This window comes from Acomys minous, assembly GCF_964271855.1.
Source record: "Acomys minous genome assembly, chromosome: 1".
NCBI lineage: Eukaryota > Metazoa > Chordata > Mammalia > Rodentia > Muridae > Acomys > Acomys minous.
In genome coordinates this window covers 178,270,763-178,286,327 of record NC_140483.1, presented here as the reverse complement: position 1 = coordinate 178,286,327, position 15,565 = coordinate 178,270,763, and the positions used below count along the sequence as shown (strand labels likewise).

The 15,565-nt window shown below is 41.7% G+C and overlaps 2 protein-coding genes across 2 annotated transcripts; both read left to right on the top strand.

Annotated features, from left to right (window-relative positions):
• Nucleotides 1-2,789: 2,789 nt before the first annotated feature.
• Nucleotides 2,790-3,362, top strand: LOC311607056 (interferon alpha-13-like; the record flags this gene model as incomplete). The annotated part of the gene is made up of 1 exon (XM_084798597.1): nt 2,790-3,362. The coding sequence occupies one exon, from the start codon at nt 2,790-2,792 to the stop codon at nt 3,360-3,362; it is 573 nt and encodes a 190-aa protein (XP_084654723.1).
• A 9,864-nt stretch (nt 3,363-13,226) lies between these two features.
• LOC311607053 (interferon alpha-13-like) lies at nt 13,227-13,799 on the top strand (the record flags this gene model as incomplete). The annotated part of the gene is made up of 1 exon (XM_084798573.1): nt 13,227-13,799. One exon carries the CDS (start codon nt 13,227-13,229, stop codon nt 13,797-13,799), a length of 573 nt encoding a protein of 190 aa, XP_084654699.1.
• Nucleotides 13,800-15,565: the final 1,766 nt, after the last annotated feature.

The following is a 15,565-nucleotide window of genomic DNA, read 5'->3' as shown; positions in this document are numbered from 1 at the left end:
ATGGAGGAGTGTTCCCCCTTTCTTCGCATCCTCACCAGCATGTGCTGTCACTTACTTTTTTTTTTTTTATCTTAGCAGTTCTGATAGATGTAAGATGGAACCTCAGAGTTGTTTTGATTTGCATTTTCCTGATGACTAAGGATGTTGAGCATTTCTTTAAGTGTTTCTCAGCCATTCAATATTTCTCTGTTGAGAATTCTGTTTAGTTCTGTATCCCATTTTAAAAATTGGATTATTTGGTTTGGTGGTGTTTAATTTCTTAAGTTCTTTATATATTTTTGAGACCAGCCCTTGGTCAGATGTAGGGTTGGTGAAGATCTCTTCCTAGTCTGCAGGCTGTCGCTTTGTTCTGTTAACAGTGTACATATATGCTGCAGAGTGTATAGACAAGCCCTAAAGTGTTCCCTCCAGTGTACAGCATGGATCTGGGATGATAACCAGAATGCCGTGCAGTGTAAAGGTAGAAAGCAAACATGGCAAGTGATTTAAAATGAATATAAAATTAGGAATGATTTTCTAACACTATTCAAACACCATAAAGAATAACATCAATATCACAGGCAGTCATGGAGCCTTGTTCGTCCCATGTAGCATGAGCACTGTGGTCTTTGACACACATGGGAACTGAGCATGCAATGTAGGACCAGAGGAAAAGCACTGAGCGACTTTGTATGTGCTTGTGAACATGGACAGGCAAGCTGGCATCTTACCAAGGTCCATGTTTAATTTCAGCCAACTGTTCCTAAAACCACAGTTACATCATTAAACAATTTGCCTGAGTAATGTCACCCTTTGTCACCCAGGAGACTTAACTTTTTGATGGCTCATTTAGTAACTTCTATTATTTGTGCTTCTGCTTTCTGTGTCCTGCTCAGAAAGTCCTCTCAACTGCCAATGAGCTCAGGCCCATTCACCACTTTCTCTTCTATCAAATTCAGTGTGACACATCATATACCGAGGTCATTGATCCTACGCAGTTCAGTTTTTCCAGGATGATGACTATGGATCTATTTTCATTATTCTACATCCAGCGGAATGAGGACCATTTGATGAAGATGGTCTCTTATTTCCAGTGTGTAGTTCTGTATTCTTTGTTTAAAAACAGGTGTCAGATATGCTTAACCATGTTCATAGTGGCCTTATTCACAATAGCCAGAACATGGAAACAGCCTACGTGCCCCTCAATAGAAGAATGGATAAAGAAACTGTGGTACATATACACTATGGAATACTACTCAGCTATTAAAAACAAAGAATTTCCGAAATTTGTGGACAAATGGATTGAACTAGAAATGATCATAATGAGTGAGTTCACCCAGAGGCAGAAAGAGTTAAATGGTATATACTCACTTATATGTAGACACCAGCCCAAGGAGCATGTCCCATGAAAGTCTTCACTTACCAGGAAACTGGGTCAGAGGGGGAGGTCATACTATTAGCACTCTAGGTGAGAGAAACATAGGAGAATGGGGAAATAGAAGGACTCACAGGGTCCTAGAAACCTACAAGAAGATGGACAGATCTGGGCCCAGGGGTCCTGCTCAAACTATGGCACTAGCCAAGGACAATACATGCAGTAAACTTCAAACCCCTACACAGATCTAGCTGAAAAACAGGACATTCTCCACAGTTGACTGGAGAGTGGGGACTGACTTTCACACGAACTCTGGTGCCCCATTTTTGACCACGTCCCCTGGATGAGAAGGCCTGGTGGCACTCAGAGGAAGGATAGCAGGCTACCAAGAAGAGACTTGATACCCTATGAGCATATACAGAGGGAGGAAGTACCCCTCCGTCACAGTCATATGGGAGGGGAGTAAGGGGAAAGCGGGAGGGAGGGAGGAATGGAAAGATACAAGGAATGGGATAAAAATTGAGATGTAATAGGAATAAATTAATAAAATATTAAAAAATACAGGTGTCAGTGGGTGTGATAGGTCTTCAATTTTATTCCATGGATTCACTATCTATTTTTATTCCAGTTTTGTACATACATACACATACATACATATTGTATGCACATACATGTATATATTACATATATATGAAGAGAGAGATTGTTTCAATTCTATTACTCAAGAGGACATTAACTCAATTATAAAACTTTAAATATTAGAAAAATGCCATGTACACCATTACTTCAATGTGTTTTAATTTAGAAAAATGTTCATCATACAGTAGATTAAGATTTAAATAGTTTTGTAACTGATACAAATGGAAAGGTAATTTTAGAACATATTACAATAACATCTATAGAAACATTTTGTAGGAAAGTTTGTGTTTGAAATATCTGTGTAAGCTGGGTACAGTGGTGCACAATTGTAATCCTAAAGTTTGGAAGGTATAGGCAAGCAGATCACTGTCGGTTCAAAGCCAGCCTGGTTAACAAAACCAGCCCAGGACATCCAAGGCTACACAGAGAAACCCTGTCTCAAAAAACAAATAAAACAAAATACATGTGTAAATTTCAAACAAAGATTGTTTATCTGTGGTATAATGTTAATGAAAATTCTAATTAGAAAAAGAAAACCGCTAAGAGCTTTCAGAGGGAGCAGTGAAAGAAGAAGCAAAAAAGAAAACAAAAATGGTTTAGAAAATGCCCAGACAAACCAGAGAATGAGTTAAAAGAAGTGAAAAGACAATTGTGAAGTGGGGACGGCATTCAGAAAGTAGATACCAGTGTTCCCCCTATTTAAGACACATGCACACAGGATGGTCCTCAGAGAACCTAGAGGGGAAGATTCAGGACCACACAGCCCAGAGGACCAGCAGCATCTGCAGCATCCACAATGCCCAGGCCCTGTGCTTTCCTCATGGCCCTGGTGGTGATGAGCTACTGGTCAACCTGCTCTCTAGGATGTGACCTGCCTCAGACACAGAACCTCAGGAACAGGAGAGCCTTGACACTCCTGGCACAGATGAGGAGACTCTCCCCTCTCTCCTGCCTGAAGGACAGAAAGGACTTTGGATTCCCTCTGGAGAAGGTGGATGCCCAGCAGATCCAGAAGACTCACGCCATCCCTGTCCTGCATGAGCTGACCCAGCAGCTCCTGACCCTCTTCAGCTCAGTGGACTCATCTGCTGCTTGGGAGGCAAGCCTCCTAGACACGCTCTGCACTGGCCTCCACCAGCAGCTCAGGGACCTGCAAGCCTGTCTGCTGCAGCAGGTGGAGGTGCAGGAACCTCCCCTGAGGCAGGAAGACTCCCTGGGGGCTGTGAGGAAATACTTCCAGAGGCTCACTGTCTACCTGAGAGAGAAGAAACACAGCCCCTGTGCCTGGGAGGTGGTGAGAGCAGAAGTCAGGAGAGCCCTGTCTTCCTCAGCCAACTGGATGGCTAGACTGAGAGAGGAAGAGGACTGAGTCATGAGACAAAGTGCAGAGGACTCTGCTGGACTAGGACACTGACCCTCACTGCTCAGTTTCTGCAATTACCAAAATTCACTCATTTTGGAATACAATAAGACAGTCTGCATAAGTGCTTCAGCGATAATAAGCAATAATGTGTTTACCTGTAAAAGTATGTGTTCTCTACACATTCAGATTTATTTATTTATGTGTTTATATACTCATGGAACAATTTGTTTGGTGTAACATATTTTCTATTTTAATTTGATACAGTTTTATATTTCTTTAATGTAGCAAAGACTCATATAAACAGTTACTTTTGTACATTCTATAAATTATTGACCAAATATTCCCCAGACTTACCTGACTCTGATGCCCTTACTCTGGTACCTGTTATTCTACCCTGAAGGTCTGTGCATTTAACTGAAAACAAAGTCATTCACATGAACAACTGAGATAAAAGAAGGAATCTTATAGGAATTGTGAAACTTAAACCAAAAGGATCTGACTTCCAGGGTGAGTTCTGAACTCATCCTTCTTAGCACACTCTCATGGAGTTACATATGACAGGGAAAGCTGAGGATGTGATTTCTCTTGCAGCAATGGGTTAGTAAATTTGATAGCGACTGAATAAATAAGTCCCATGCAATGGAGAAGAAACAGCCTCCTGGGGACCTGACTTTCCACACACACACAACCATGGAAGAACCAGCACCAGGGCTGAGGGTTGTGGTGATTGTTACAGGCTAAAGAGCACTGTGGACCTCAGTACCAAAGTGGGTGGCAGAAATGGGGTGTCTCCATTGGTCCTGACTTTGAGAGACCAGTGAAGTACAGCCTCGTGGCCTGCAGGAATTTGTTCCTGAGAGAGAAATCTCTGAGATCTCACTTTGCCTGTTTGTGTCTCATATGGTAATAAAGAGCACAAGCACCATCTGGATCTCCATCCTGAAGAGACTCTGTGCTATGAAGGCTCTACCCAATCACTGCCCCGTTACATGAGCCAGGGAGCCAAGAGCATCACTTTCCACTTAAAGTAAGGAAAACGGCCAAGACCAAATGTTGTTCCTCAAAGAGCAATGCATATACATTAAATAATTAAATAATGGTATGTATGCATGTGAATGGGCACATGTGTGTGTGTGTGTGTGTAAGCACATCTCTCATTTTTCTTTATCTTTCTGTGTTTCTGTCTCTCTGTCTCTCTGTCTCTCTACCTCTCTGTGTGTGGGTGCATGTGTGCATGTACGCATGTGTGCATGCATGTATGTGTGTGTGTCTGTGTAGTAACAATTTTGGTTTCTTTATTAACCTAGTTATGTTATGTGGCTATAGATTTGTTTTAATCTCAAGTGTAGGATACGGGACTGCTTCAGATTATCCACAGCAGCTAAGTAGAACATGTCTCATGGACTGGCAGGGATGTGATTTTTGCCAGCTGCAGATAGTTCAGTTCTGGGAACTCTTGAGAGCGTATAAATGAGAGAGCCCCAAGAAGGACTGTAGCGGTTGCTGCTCCCATCTGCTGCCCCCCTGCTGCTGAGTTTGGGATTGCTGGATTACCAGACTTCTGATTTTACTGGTTTACTAGATTACTAGATATTCTGGCAAAAAGAAAGAGAGGTTGGACTTGACTGTAGTCGGCAGGAAGCAGTCTAAAGAGGTCTACAGTCCCTTTCCCCTCTAACTTTCTTGCCTACCCAGTGTTGAGTGGTGAAAGGGTTTGCGGTAGAGAAGGGTGGTAGATATAAGAACACAATAAAATAGCTGAAAATTTGCCTCTGTGTATGTATGTATGTATGTATGTGTATGTATGTATGTATATGTGTGTGTGTTTACGCACACTCCATGTGCATGTTTGTGTGCACAGATACAAAGCTGTGTTCTCAAATTGAAGGAGTAATGGACTTTCAGATAAAGACACAAGCTACAGGACTCTGCTCTCTGTATACTAGCTCTATGAACATGCTTCTTGGATTCCTACATTTCTTGAAACGACCTAAATATTTGACATTTACACGTCATTGATGTCACCTATGTGGATCTACAGGAATGACAGAAAGACAGACTTCTTGACTAAGGATTACAAACAAAAGCATTGGAGACTGATTATATGAATTTAAATGTTGGGGTTCTAAATATGAGTCAGATAATGTATACCAATAGAAAACAGATGAATAAAAATGACTATCCTGCCTACTCATACTTAGAAGAGACTGGGAATGAATCCCATTCACAGGAGCCTCAAAGAAACTTGCCACCGGGCAAGTGAGATATCTCTAAAATTAATCCTTGGTGGCATCACTAGTCCCTCCCAAGTGTATGGGTTTTTCTCTTTCTCCATCTATTCTCCTTCTGCACCTCCTACTATCCTGCTCAACTCCCCTAATCTTCCCTTTCCTCCTTCATCCTGGTCCACCTAGCTGTGCAAGGTACAGGGCCACCTCCTGGAGCACGGGTAGCTCTCTCAGGGCTCCCATCCCCGAGCATACTTAAATCTCTCTTTCCCAGCAGCCACTACCTACCGTGGTTCCACAGCCAGAGGTGGAGTTCCCTCCATTTTCCAAGCGGGATTTTGTCTGGCTTGATCTTGTTCATTCAGTCTAGTCTCTATCAGTTCATCTGTGCAACTGCACTGCTGTGTCCAGGAGCACAGCTTTGCTGTAGTCGTCCACTGCCTTTGGCCCTCACAGATCTCTTACACTTTCTTCCACAAAGATGCTTGATGCAAGGAAATCAGCCTGTTGTTTTCTGCCCAGTGACCAATTGTGGGTCTCTGTGTTTATTGTCATGGAGTGCATGAGGGTTCTGTGGTAAGCGATAGCAGATGCAGGGACCTTCCATTAGATGCTTGGCTGTAATTTGAAATCAGGTATTGGGACACTAGGAATACAATGCTGCTTTTATTCTTGACATCTTTATGGTTCCATGTATATTTCAAAGACGACACTTCAAGGAGAAACATTATTTGAACATTTTACTTAGATTGCACTGAACTTGATTATCACTTGAAAACACAGTTACTTTTACATTATTTTATTTAATATCCATAGATCTTGTCTATTTTATCTTAGGGGCTAAGACGGTTGCTACTACTTTCTTGTTTGAGTGACACATCAGTTCCTTCCAGTGACATCACGTTTTCTGGTTCAGTGCCACAAACCAGCATCAGGGCTTTCTTTCTAGGAAAGTAGAAGAGAGAATAAAACGGAAGTGGAGTACAACTTCTTTCTATTACGTCTTGATTCCTAGATGGAGTTTTCTCTGAAATTGCATAACCGCCATTTGAAACCAAAAAAACAAAGCAGTTAATGGTTAAGAGTAATTCTCATGTGAGAGGATCTCTTCCTAATTTTGGAACATAGAGAATGTTCTTTTTATGACCTAATGCTGAATGAGTCAAAGAAAAGAAAGAAGGAAAGGAAGGAAGGAAGGAAGGAAGGAAGGAAGGAAGGAAGGAAGGAAGGAAGGAGAAAGAAAGAAAGAAAGAAAGAAAGAAAGAAAGAAAGAAAGAAAGAAAGAGAAGGGAGGGAGAAAGAGAAAAAGAAAGAGAGATAGGAAATATTTAGAGTAATATTTAGAGAAGAGGAGCGCCACCTACTGGCCCTAATCTGAAATGAACACACATAATCCAACTGGCCACTTTGTAAAATTGTTCCCTGGCAGTTTCCTCCACACTAAAACAGCTTTTCCTCAGAAGAAGCGATCTCAGGTCTGAAGACTCCATTTCCTACATTTCTCATTTCAAGGAAGGAAAATCCTCTTAGGTCCACACAAGTCATGTTTTCTGAAGCATAGTCAGTTAAACCTTCACATAAGGCCACTTTGTGTTCTTTCCTTCAAGCCTTTCTATAAATGAAGTTCTCTTGAGAGGGAAGAGTCTGTGTGTAGTTCCCTTAGGAGCTTTTCACAACAAACCTCACATCTTTTTGTTCATTAAGGAAAACTTTTAGAATGCATTGCGAAACTGAGAAAACCAATCCTGAGATAGGAAAGCTATGAAATAGCTTCTGATCCCACAGAGGAGATTCTCCCTCGCTGCTCTGCCAGCTGATACCAGCAACAATGAGCTTGGTGAGTGCACCATGTCTCCAAGAGTTCAGACAACCTCTTCCACAATGGAGCGTGCCACAAAAGTCGCTCCAATTGGTGCAGAACAACCTAGTTATGATTCCTATTGGAGCAAGATCTGTGTTTTTGAAGAGGCATAGCTCAACAGGCCAGAGATTCTTGACTTATTAGCCCCTTTGAGTTCTGCAGAGCACTTGGAGGGAGGAAGATGTACATCCATATGTAGAGCTGCCAAGGAAATCCAGGAGCTCTATCAACTCTTTCTTATGAGTAATCTGTCAATCACTGATGTTGGGGCCTTTCTCTTGAATCCATGCTCAGCAGAAAGTTGTCACTATCACTCTGGATGAGCAACATGCTCACATGAATGTTGTCACATCTGAGTCCTCAGGGAGAGCACAGGAACAGGTAAACGACTTGTAGATATGTTAGGGACAGACACTTCTGATCTGTGTGTTTGGAGAAGAATAAAGTGATACCAAGGTGACCTACAGATCTTGTAATTGAATTTGACATTGGAAGAGGGGATTGTGATTATTGGATAAACTTGGCTTTCTGTGTGATTGCATAACATTGGCCAGATATGATACCCAGTGCTCTTTCCTTGATTTGCATTTTTAATGTAGTTTTTATCCCTATTAAGTACATATAATAATAAATGCTATGAAGTGCTTCTAATGTTGTGTTTCACATAACAGATTTGATAACATTCTTTTATTCAATAGAATTTTGGAGCCAAGAGATAGGAATGGAAGGACTGAGACAGGAGCATGTGGTGAGGAGAGAAAGTACTGAGCTATCTATCCTGCACATGTAACCAGACTTTATTTAAGATGAACCCAGTCCCCACAGGAACATCTGGTCCATGTGAGAAGGGCCCTAAGAGTCAGTGAGCATCACACAGCTGCCCATGAAGACATAGCTGTGTACAGTAACACATGCAAACTGGAAGCAGCCAAGTTAGTCAGTCTTCAGGATTGAGAGTGTGAAAATGGCAACATCCAGTTGTCTGTGCTGATTCCTGAGTTGCAGTGACCACTACCTAAGGATGTATAGCAGGATACAGAAACATAGTAACAAATGGAGGCAGAGCAGTCCAATGATCTGGCCAAGGGCTAGCTAAATCTGTGAGCATCAAGGTCAGTGTCAAACACTGTCCAGGAAGAAGTCTGGCAGAGAGTGAAAGAAGAGGGTACTGACATCCACCTATGGTTTCCACATGGACATTCACAGGCAAGCATGTCTAAATAGAAACACCCACACTCATACTTGCGCATTCACACACACACACACACACACACACACACACACACACACACACACAGAGAGAGAGAGAGAGAGAGAGAGAGAGAGAGAGAGAGAGAGAGAGAGAGAGAGAGAGAGCATTGTTGTTTCAAAAGGACAGTCTCAGTGGAGCCCTAGATGCTCACCTCAGTCGTTGCAAGCTATGATTCTGTGTGAAGCTTACATAGCAATCCCTAAAGCTCTGGAGAACTATTTCAGTGTCTCAGACAGTCATGAAGTCTGGCTAGTGCAGATCCCTAGATGCTGTGAGGGAATGCTGAGAAGCTAGAACTGCTTCTATTATCATTTGATGTGAACATTTTCTATGGGATACTGAACCATACTACAATAACCTTTGTATATGAATAAACTTGGCAAGCTAGTTAAAATGTTTATAAAATTGTGTATGATTTTGACAATACGAAACACAGATGAAGAACTATTTCAATATCACAGGCTCCACTCATGGAGCCTGGTTAGTGCCATGACGCCTAAGCAGCTGGTCTTTGTCACACATGAGAACTGAGCATGCAACGTAGGATCAGAGGAAAAGCCCTGGGCTACTACATATGTGTTTGAGAACATACACAGGCAAGCTAGAATATGAACAATGGCTGTGCTTTAATTTCAGATAATTCTGTATGACCAAAGTTACATCTTTAAGCAATTGGCCTGAGAAATGGCACCCGTTGTCACACAGACGTTTTTTTTAACTTCTTGATGGCTCATTTAGTCACTGCGGTTCTTGGTGCTTCTGCTTTCAGTGTCCTGGGCAGAAAGTCCTTTCACTTCCCAACGAGCTCCAGCCTCTTCACCACTTTCTTCTCTTCTACTGACTCAGCCCTTGATCCTATGCAGTGGAGGGTGTTTGTTTTTTATAGGACAGTGGATACAGATCCATTTTCATTATTATACATGCACCCATCCAGCTGAAGACGGCAGCATTTGTTGAAGATGGTCTCTTATTTCCAGTGTGTACTTTTGTGATCTTTCTTAAAACTGAGGTGTCAGTAGTTGTGAGTCCTTATGCCTTGCTCTTCCATTCTTTTCCATTGATCAACTATCAGTTTTTATTCTAATTCCACGCTGTTTTTATCACTATGGTTCTCTGATTCATTGTGATACACTGAACACATTGTATCACAATGAATACTCATTTTGTGGATAATAAAAAAACTTAATTTTAATTAACTGCAACATATAATTGTTATATTGTTTTAGGTTATAAAAATCTCATTACATACATATGCTCATGTGTTTGTATTTGCATGTGCATACAATGAGCCAGATGTCAGTGTCTGGTTTTTACCTTGGTCACTCCTTCCCTAGTTTTCTTTGACAAGATCTCTCACTTAAGTTAGCGCTCACCATAGCAGTTAGACCAACTAGACTTTGAGCTAGTTATGGCTATTCTTAGTTGTCAACTTGTCCACACCTGGAAGGAACTGAGACTGCAAAATATAGGGCCACACCTGTGAGGGAATTTTCCTTAATTTGGAGTGGGAAGATCCACTTCCAAGCAGGATCTTTAAGATGGGAAGACACAGCTGCCGTCTGGATCTTTGAGGTGTGAAGACTCACCTCTGATCTGCTTGAAGCCTATGTAAGTACATGAGTGGAAGAAGCTTTGACGTGCCTGTGTGCTCCACCCTCACTAGCAAGTCCACTCCTGCACTGGCACTAGAGCCTACGGCTATTTGATCCTGGCATACAGAAGACCAGCTAAAATATCTCATGGAATGAGCAATTACTGGATTCTTGGACCCTCCACGCTTAAGCATTTTTTGATTAACTGGATAGTTTGTAAGTCATTCTAATATCGCATAGGCACTTACACACACACACACACACATACACACACACACACACACACACACACACACGGATGGATGTGAGGATGAAAGAGACTCTTTCTATGAATTCTGTTACTCTGGAGAACACTTGTCCACACAGTGTCTCGGGTGCATGTCTGTATCTCCTCCTCTGAGCCAGGGTTACAGGCATGTGTTCTTGTACATTCTTTTACATGAATTATGAGAAATCAGTCAGGTTTTTATGCATTTACTGCAAGCGTGTTCCCGACTGGCAATATCCCCAGTGCCAATTTTACTTATTAATAAAGGCTCCAAAACTTTACAGTATTTGTGTATGAAAATCTAATAGGCAAGGTGACTTTAAGAAAAGAGACGTGACAAATACTGATATTGATACAGAACTTAAATAAAAGGGAGATTGTACTGTTTGCTTAAGGAACTGAATAAGTGATGCGACTTACTTATTGATTCTCTGTTTTATTGGGCTGGAAGCAAAAGAATGTGACCAGTCGTGCTTGATTGTCAACCGTGTTAAATGACACACAGAAAAAGAGAAGAAAATAAGGCTCTCTCAGCAGAAACTGTGGTGTGAGTAATGATAAGTGGAAATTATAAGTCAGCCTAGATTTCATTTATAACATGCTTTGTAGTCATGAAAATTGAGAATAGCGCTACCGCAAGACCCCGCCACTTCTGGGCATATACCCGAACGATGCTCCACCACACAACAAGAACATTTGCTCAACTTTGTTCATAGCAGCTTTAGTTGTAATAACCAGAATGTAGAAACAACCTAGATGTCCCTCAACTAAAGAATGGATAAAGAAACTGTGGTACATTTCAATCTTGAAAATTTCAGGCAAATAGATGAAACTAGAAACGATCATCCTGAGTGAGGTTACCCAGACCCAGAAAGACACTCATGGTATGCACTCACTTATAAGTGGATATTAGCTCGATATACATGTCCTCTAATAGACTCCATCCAGTGGGAAATCAGGACACATGCTGGGACTCTTCTGGAGTCCTGGTGGAGGGCTGAGAGGGGTATGGAAGAATGGGGTGATGAAAGGACCCAGAGGGTTAAGGAGCCCCAAAAAGACACCATCAAGGCCAATGGATCTGGGCCCAAGGGACCCTGCACAAACCAAGAACAATGCATGCAGTAAACCTAGACCCTCTGTTCAGATCTAGCCAATGGACAGCTCGTTCTCCATGGTTGTAGGGAGAGTGGGGACTGCCTCTGACATGAACTCTGGTGCCCCCTATTTGATCACTTCCCTGTAGTGCGGTGCACTGGTGGGTACACAGAGGAAGGAGAAGCAGGCTACCAGAATGAGACCTGATTGCTGTGGTCATACGGAGATCCCCTTCTGTCAGAGGTCTAGAGGAGGGGAATAGGGTGGAAGAGGGAGGGAGAGTGGGAATGGGAAGATACAAGTAAGGGGATAATGATCTGGGTGTAATCTGAATAAATTATAATAAATTTTTTTAAATCAGAAAAAAAGAAAATCCAAGAGAATTGTAGATTTTTGAGAGGAAAAGCAAAGTGCTGAAATGCTTGAAAAAGATTTGCAAACAATAGTAAGAGACATAGGTATAAATATAACAAATAAAAATCAGAAAATTCATCCATGACATGAAAGTGAAAATCAGTGAGGAGGTGCTGTAAAGGCAGAGACAGAAATATTAGAATTGAAGAGTTCAGTACATCAAAGGAAAACCCAGGGAGTGCTTCAAAGCACAGGCGAGGTGAATTGACACAATGAGTGAGTGAGTTAATGTGTGAGTGTGAGTGTGTGTGTGTGTGTGTGTGTGTGTGTGTGTGTGTGAGAGAGAGAGACAGAGAGAGAGAGAGAGAGAGAGAGAGAAAGAGAGAGACACACAGAGAGAGAGAGAGACAGAGAGAGACAGTGACAGAGAGAGAGAGAGAGAGAGAGAGAGAGAGAGAGAGAGAGAGAGAGAAAGAGAGAGAGAGAGAGAGAGGGAGGGAGAGAGCAAGCATGCACAAGTTTGTCAAGTTGTGGACTTTGCAGTAGGAGGTCACTTTACAATTAAGGGTTCTTTACAGTAACCATGGGTTCCAGGAATAAAAAGCTCATCAAGCTTGAATCGGGACTGTTTACAAATAGCACTCTTATGTTGCCATAAAATATCAAGTAAATAGGTGTTATAGAGTGATAATTAAATTAGCCTTTTATATACATTTCTATATGTATATAAGTATATGTTTATGAAAGCAATTTAAACAACTCAACTTTAGAACTTCAAATATTAAAAAAATTTAAGTATAGCAGCATTATAAATTAGACAATTTGAATCAATAACTAACTTGTATGGGATATTTTACAGAAACATTTGTCTTTATAATGAATGTATAAATTTCAAACAAAGACGGTTTATCTATGGTATGATAGTTAATGACAATTCTAATTACAAAAAGAAAACCTATAAAACAGCTTTTGGAAGGGAGCAGTGAAAGAGGAAGCAATAATGAAAACCAAAATGTTTTTTAAATGCCCAGACACAAGCAGAAAATGAATTGAAGAAAGTGAAAATATTTTGAAAACTAAGGGACGGCATTCAGAAAGTAGATACCAGTGTTTCCCTTATTTAAGACACATGAACACAGGATGGTCCTCAAAGAACCTAGAGGGGAAGGTTCAGGACCACACAGCCCAGAGGACCAGCAGCATCTGCAGTATCCACAATGCCTAGGCCCTGTGCTTTCCTCATGGCCCTGGTGGTGATGAGCTACTGGTCAACCTGCTCTCTAGGATGTGACCTGCCTCAGACACAGAACCTCAAGAACAGGAGAGCCTTGACACTCCTGGCACAGATGAGGAGACTCTCTCCTCTCTCCTGCCTGAAGGACAGAAAGGACTTTGGATTCCCTCTGGAGAAGGTGGATGCCCAGCAGGTCCAGAAGACTCACGCCATCCCTGTCCTGCATGAGCTGACCCAGCAGCTCCTGACCCTCTTCAGCTCAGTGGACTCATCTGCTGCTTGGGAGGCAAGCCTCCTAGACACGCTCTGCACTGGCCTCCACCAGCAGCTCAGGGACCTGCAAGCCTGTCTGCTGCAGCAGGTGGAGGTGCAGGAACCTCCCCTGAGGCAGGAAGACTCCCTGGGGGCTGTGAGGAAATACTTCCAGAGGCTCACTGTCTACCTGAGAGAGAAGAAACACAGCCCCTGTGCCTGGGAGGTGGTGAGAGCAGAAGTCAGGAGAGCCCTGTCTTCCTCAGCCAACTGGATGGCAAGACTGAGAGAGGAGGAGGACTGAGTCATGAGACAAAGTGCAGAGGAATCTTCTGGACTAAGACTGTCTATCTCACTTCATAGGTCTCCTTGGAAAACTCATTCATTGTGGTATAAATATGATCAACCTGCCTAGATGTTTCAGTAAATTTTACCTGTATGTAAAAACATTTATTTTGACGTCCATTTGGTTATTTATTTATTTTCCTATCAATTTTATTTTTTATATTTATGTTAAATATTGCTACTTTATTTTCCTGTTAATGTACCAAATTAAATAATTTTGTAATTAAATAATTAGTATAAAAATAAATTGCTTTATAAAAACACTTTTAATTAGTTAATTTGGTATCTTTTCAAAAATTTCCAGTGTTTTTAGCATTATACTCAGCACCATAAAAATTACCAAAATAAACAGTATCCAAAACTCAGACTGGATACTCATGAACACTGTACAGAGTTTAGCCAAACCCTAAAGCGTTTTTCTGCTTCTCTCCAGTGTACAGGATGCTTCTGGAGGGACAGCCATCATGCTATGCAGTGCAAAGCCAGAGAATCTTGTTTCTTTCACATTGTGTCTTTGTCCTCTTTGGCCTAATAGTCACCAGGTTCATCTTCTGCTTGACCTCCCTGACCTCTGGCACCTATCATCTACTCTAAATTTCGACGAGTGTAACTGTTTTAGATTCGAAATATGAGTAACATCATGTACAGCTATGCAAAATACACCAAGAAAAAATGTCTAGTCTTCCTTTACAGCACAGACAACGACAGCAAGAACAACCTGGGAGTCAACCCCGTTCATAATAGTTGCAAAATCCAGCCCTTGGAATAAATCCCACCAGGGAAGTGAAATCCCTCTATAATTAAAGTTTTCAGGCACCACCACTGCTCTTCCCCTGGTTCTCCGCTTATTATCCTTCTCCTCCTCTTCCTTATCATAATCATTTCCTCCTCCCTGAGATTCCCTTAGTTCTTTTCTTTTTCCTCCTCCTCCTTCCCCTCCTCTTCCTTCTTATCCACTTCCTCCTCCTCCTCCTTTTTGCTCCATTTTTCAAGTTCCGCTTGGCACAGCTCCATCTCTCAGAGAGTGAGCAGCCTCTCTCCAGGGCCACATCCCTGATAATAGCTGAACCTCTCTCTTCCAGCATCAGCCAGTTGCCATAGTTCCACAGATGGGGTGGGGGAGATTGCCTCCATTTTCCAAGATGGATTTTGTCCCGATTGGTCTTGTTCATTCAGACACAACCATTCTCAGTTCATCTGTGCAACTCCCCTGTTGTGTCCAGGAGCATGGCTTTGCTGTAGTCACACACACCTCTGGTGCTCACAGTTCTCTTACGTCCTCTACTCAATGATCCTGGATGTGAAGAAATCAGCCTTTTATTGTCTGTCAAGTGACCAGTTGTGGGTCTCTGTGTTTATTGTCACGGACCACAAGTGGCTTCTGTGGTAATGGTTGGCATGTGCAGTCACACTGTATTAGATGCATTGCTGTAATTTGAACCCAGGTATTGTGATACATCGAATCTAACACTGCTTTTATTCTTTGGCATCTTCATGGTTCCATGCATATTTTAAAACTGACACTTCTAAAGAAACTCCATTCAAAAGTTTATTTGGATTTCATTTAAGCTAAAGATCACTTGAAAACATAGTCACTATTTTTAACCTTATTTTACTTAATGATAATATATTTTGTCTATTTTATCTTAGGAGCTAAAATGGTTGCTAGAACTTTGTTGTTTGGATGACACATCTGTTCATTTCTTTAGCTTTCATTTCCAATGA